Source organism: Mycetomoellerius zeteki, unplaced genomic scaffold (genome assembly GCF_001594055.1).
Source record: "Mycetomoellerius zeteki isolate Tzet28-1 unplaced genomic scaffold, Tzet1.0 scaffold160, whole genome shotgun sequence".
Classification (NCBI taxonomy): Eukaryota; Metazoa; Arthropoda; class Insecta; order Hymenoptera; family Formicidae; genus Mycetomoellerius; species Mycetomoellerius zeteki.
Window position 1 is genome coordinate 21,471 of NW_017256552.1, and position 5,735 is coordinate 27,205.

General features: G+C 52.2%; 1 protein-coding gene across 1 annotated transcript; it reads right to left on the reverse strand.

Annotated features, from left to right (window-relative positions):
• Window positions 1-1,250: 1,250 nt before the first annotated feature.
• On the reverse strand, window positions 1,251-2,036 carry LOC108721118 (uncharacterized). The gene has a single exon (XM_018445491.1). The coding sequence runs from the start codon at window positions 2,034-2,036 to the stop codon at window positions 1,251-1,253; it is 786 nt and encodes a 261-aa protein (XP_018300993.1).
• Between the last annotated feature and the right edge of the window lie 3,699 nt (window positions 2,037-5,735).

Below are 5,735 nucleotides of genomic sequence, written 5' to 3' on the forward strand. Positions count from 1 at the left end.
CATCCGTTGCAAACGATACGGATGCAATCCGTTGCGGCGTACAGCACTGTACACCGCATGTCGGGAGAGACCAAGGGCATGAGCGACACAACGTACGCTGTTCCTCGGGTTTTCTTCAAATGCTTGTAGGATTCTTTCTTCATCTTCCACTCTTTTAATTTGAAACAGTGAAAATTCCACTGATTTCATCAGTGACCCAACATTTCACTGCGCAATCAGTGGATTACGATCAATTAACTGATGAAATAGTGAGACCCCCGCGAAAATCCCGCTAGGTTAAAAATAGCGATATAAGTGATAACTGAAAAGTTCGTTTTCAAGTCCGCTGTGTATGGATCAAATACATAGAGAATGGACTGCGCGATCCGTATCTAGGTAGTGTATCAAATGTGGTCGACAATAATGAGAGAGAGGAACCGTGGGAGATCACCGACCGTGGGCCAATCTTCCTCTCATTCTCTCTCCCATTACACCATTGAATGGAAAGAGATAGAAATAGCCGTCTGCCTCGGTCCCTCTCTCTCATCCCTATCGATCATTTTAATACACGGATCGCGCAGTCCATTCTCTATGTCTTTGGTATGGATATACATATGTGCAGTTTTAGTAATATCATCGCACCATAAACTCAGTCTTAAGAGGTAAGTACTACACTTAATTAATTATATAGTCGACTAATGCTGAAAATACTATTGCTATTATACACGCATAATCATATAACCTTCACATAACCTTTTTTTTTACAAGGGAGGAGAAAATCTTCACAATGCCCATACCCAAGGGGGGTCCTGGGGGCTCACCCATCTGGCATGGGAAGACCCCTGGCGACCCGTATCGCCAGGGAGTGTCGGATTCAACCGCTCTCTATGGATACCCCGGAACGGCTGCCTACCGACTAAAAACTCCCCCCCAATCTTACGTATTACCGCATGGACATAGATAGGAACGCCCCGGAACCACAATCCTGCATTACTTTGAGGTGTCCCTAAATCCAGGAGCTATGTGCTCGTCACCGCTGTTTTACGGGTATTCATCCTGTGCACTTTCGAAACGTGCATATTTCTATATAAAATCAATTAAAATTATAATTATTTTACATTTAAGGACAGCGTATACATATATCTATATACAAACTTATATACAAACACCCACACGCGTCCGCGGCGCTAGAGTTATTCTTCTGACTCTTCGTCCGTAGAGTCCATATTCGGGAGGTCAAGAACCCTATCCGTTAGCGCTCTTTCACGGGATCATTCATCCTCCTCCTTCTTCCGCATTATTGTCTCACATAGATTCATAAAAAGGGCCCAAACTTCATTAGAGCGAATGATCGCCCTCACTACCGCTTTGTATGTCCTATCGATTCCGACAATCTGAAGTAAATCCCCCCTCTGCTCCGCCCAAGCTGGACAGAACAGGAGAGTGTGCACCGCTGTATCAGTCGCTGCTCTGCAATACAGACACGTCGGAGAAGTCCGGCGTCCTATCCTGCAGAGGTAGGCCTCAAAAACGCCGTGCCCAGTTAAAATCTGGGTGACCCGATAAGTGAGGGCTCCATGTTCCCTATCCACCCAAACCTCAAGGTCCTCGACTATGGCGTCACGCACGATCGCACCGGGGCCACTGGACGGTAACCCTAACAGGCGCTCGCGCCACATCGCAATCGAGCGCCGGCGCTCCACCTCCAGGAAGGCATCTCTCGTGCGAGGGGATATCGCTCCGTCCCGAGCAATGATTTCTCGTCGGTGGAGGTATGATCTCCTCAATTTGTTGCATGCCAGGTCAAAGGGCACCATTCTAGCAAGAATGGCCGCCGCATCGTGCGAGACGGTGCGATATCCCCTTATCACCCTCAAGGCGAGCTGCCGCTGCAACCTACCCACATCCCGTAAAGTGGACCTACTGTCCATCACTGTTCTTGCCCATATAGGGGGACCGTACATAATGACGGCCATGACCGCCGTCGTGTAGAGACGTCTACGTCCCTCGCCCGGGCCACCTATATTGGCCATAATGCGCGATAACGATAAGGCCATTCGCCAAGCCTTCGGCATTAATAGACGGAAGTGATCCCGAAAGGTCCATCTTGAATCTATAGTTAACCCTAGATATTTTATCAAAGGACCAATCGGGATCACCTCCCCCTCACACGCAAGGACACTCCCTCGGGTATTTCAGCCGCGAATCTCACCGCCTCTGTCTTCGCAATTGAAACCCTCAGTCCTAATCTTTCTATCGTCCTAACCACAAACGTGGTCCCAATCTCTGCTATCACGCGCGCCTCCTCGAATGTCTCAGCGTTTGCTACCAGTAGGGTGTCATCCGCGTAGCAAAGAACCGCGCATCCTATCGGCAGCGTAAGCCTCAGTATCTCATCGTATCCAATGTTCCACAGGGTTCGGTCCTTGGACCAATCCTCCGCAGGTCATCGATCTGTTGACCAGTCGATCTCTCCAATCCACAAAAGACAGTCCCCGCCCGGACAGGTAACTGTCAAGGACGCTCCGAAGGTACCCCAGCACCTCCTTCTCCATCGAGGCCTTTCTTATAACCGACCACGGGAGGGAGTTGGACGCGTTCGCTATATCCAGAGATAAAGCGATCGCGACCCCCCCTCTCCCGCAGGTTTCCATCAATGCGTTCCCGAAGACTCCCGAAGATTGTAGATCGATGCTTTCTGAAGCCGTACTGTCTCTCCGCAATATCTTCGGTACTGTCCAGATGTGCGCGCAACCTACCCGCTAAAACTCTCTCAAATAGCTTGCTCGCCTCGCTCAGTAGGCAGATAGGTCTATAAGAGGATGGGGAGAGCTCCGGCTTACCTGGTTTCTTAATTAAGACCAATTTGGCCGTTTTCCATGATCGCGGGAAATGCCCCCCCCCCCTGAGGCATTCGGTGAAGCATCTCGCCCATAAGGGGGCGAGGTGCTCTAGCGTGGCCTTGATCACGCTGCCCGCTATTCCGTCCGGTCCCGGTGCCTTGCCGGCTTTAATGTTGGTTCCGGCCTCTATTACCTCTTCGATAGTGACAGCAAGATCATCCCGCCATTCGAAAGTCGTACCGCCGTTCCGCGGGATTCGGTCCACCGGGAACAATGTGGCAACTATTTCTTCTACTATCTCAGGAGGAAGCACCTCCACAATCGAGACTCCACCCGAGTGGAGCTTCTTCATTACAACTCGGTAGGGAGTTCCCCATGGATCCCTATCGAGGTCATCAACTAATTCTCTCCACATCCTAGCTTTATACCTAAAAATAGCTTTTCTTAATTCGCGTCTAGCCTCACGCAATGCGTCCCAACGTGCCCTAATTGTCTCAGGTTGGGGGTTCCTACGCGCTCGTTCCCGTATCAACCGTCGTCTAAACCGATTACAGGCACGGCGGAGCTCGGCAATATCCGAATTCCACCAATATACGGAGGGCCTTTTCGATATGCCCTTTCTAGGCATCGAAACGTCCGAGATTTCGCGAAGAGCCCGATCTAAGTATTTCGCATTAATTATCGCGCGATCCTCCAACCTGTAGCTCCAAATCGAATGGATGGCCGCCGCCTCCATCAGGTCCAAGTTGATTCGACCGCTCACCCATCTTGGAAATGCCTTAAGGGCCGTTTTCCCGACGGTTGGTCCGATGAGGGTAGCTTCCACCTCCATCGTGATATATTTATGATCCTACAATGACTCCAACTCCGCCTCCACACGCCATGCCGAGATCTTTCCTATCGCCGATCGAGATGGTGATATCCACACATGAAGCTCCCCTCGGATGTACGCATGTGGGTTCCGTTCCAACATTCAGTAATTGGAACACCACGTGTCCCATCCAATTTATCAGGATTCTCCCTCTTCTATTGGATTGTCCTGGGTCCCAGGCAGGAGCTCGAGCGTTAAAGTCGCCCATGACGATGAAAGGCCGACCGCGCTCGTCCAATAACTTAATTTCCAGTTCCCGGATGTCCCGTATGAATTCTGCATTATTGAGGTTTGGTGGGAAGTAGCACGAGACCACAGTAACGTTTCCCCAGTCCACGGCCGCAAACCTTAAACCCCTCCAGCGTGGCGAACAGGGAGTCCTCGAATCACCCCACTGCCATGTTATAGCGGCAGAAGGGGGGCTATCTGTTGATACCAACCACTTGGCATTCTCCGCGATATGATTGGGCTCCGATATCGCAACAATTCCTATTCCAAGCTCTTCGCTTACTCTGCCGATTAGGTCCTGCGAAGGCCTGGACCTATTTACATTAATCTGAGCCGCCTTAGCCATCGCAAACCTCCATGACAGCAGGCTCTGCATCCACAAGCTCCGGGGCTCCCCGATCAACCCCGGTAGACGTCTCCCTCACTTCCTTAACACTTGCCTCTGGGTCAGCTGATGTTTGACCTCGTCCATTGTAAAGAACGCATTCAGGGGCTCCTGCACGGTGCCCAGCCGCTAAACCCCTAGACACACAAACCGGACATCTCGGTGGTAGATTGCACCCAATAGCCTTGTGGCCGTCATTTCCACCGCACTTGAAGCACCAGCTGGTGCGATCTATTAGACTTAGGCAATTTGTTCTCGTATGACCGACCGCAAAACAACGAAAATATTGGAGTCTTCGTTTGGCCAGGGGGATGACTCTGGCCATGGACCAACCCAACCTAATTTTTCCGGCTTTAATAAGGTCGTTCGCTCATGGGAGAGGACACTGCACCCAGATGGTGTTCAAACCACCGCGTCCTGGCCTAAAGAGTCCCACTCTAACGTCTAGTCCAGATATCTTACCATATTTAGCAATGGCAGCAACCACCTCCTCCATTGTAACCGATTGGTCTACATCGGTAAGCCTAACTTCGGCTCGTCGAATCGGTTGCACAACGTTCATCTCCTTGGAGTGTGCGCTCTCGGCAATAACAGTCCTTAGTCTACCGACAAGGGCATCCGCCTTGGCTCTGGCCTCTTCTCCTCCGGGAATCTCAATCAGTAGACCACCTGCCTGTGCCCTTCTGATCCGGGTGTTGGTGATTTCTAGATCCTCCAAGGCAATCTTTTCCCTCGCCAGGCGCATAATTTCAGCGTAGGTAGGTGGGGGTTTTCCTTCCGTTTCGATACACTTCACAAGTACCGCCGCCGTTCTTTGCGCCCGAAAACGGGGATCCCTCGTAGTTGAGCGCCTCGGAATGTCCTTCAGCCCCACAGGGGGGAGGGGAGGGTCCCACGCGGTCCCCAAGCCCATGGTGGACGCCCACCACCTCACCCCCGGGAAGGGAGCAAGTCTCCCTCTAACGGTACCGGGTCACCGGGATTTGTAGTCAGAGTTACCTTCTCCTACCGGTACAATGGGGGATCGCCTTAAAGGGACGATCCCCCCAGGACTCTCGTCATCCGAAGAGGACTGGGTCCCTTAGTACCGGACCTGGTTGTGCAGACCCCTCCTATTTAACGAAGGGATCCGCACGGGGCACTGTTAGACCCCCGAGCGCAAGTCCCGACCGGTTGCCCCCGCCAGTAAGCGCCGGCGGTAACCCCGGCCGCAGGAGCAGCACCCGGGGGATCCCCCACGCCACGGCAAGGCCGTGCCCCACGTGGGGGAATAAAGAAGAAGGAGTTGAAGACTCCACTCTCCCGTGACCCGTCCAAATTTCGCCTAGAGTGGTTCCGCAACCATAGGCTCCGCGTACGGACCAACCTGCCCTTCACGGGAGCTACCTGGTCGCTCCATCTCGTTATAATTTCTACATGGTCCCTCAGG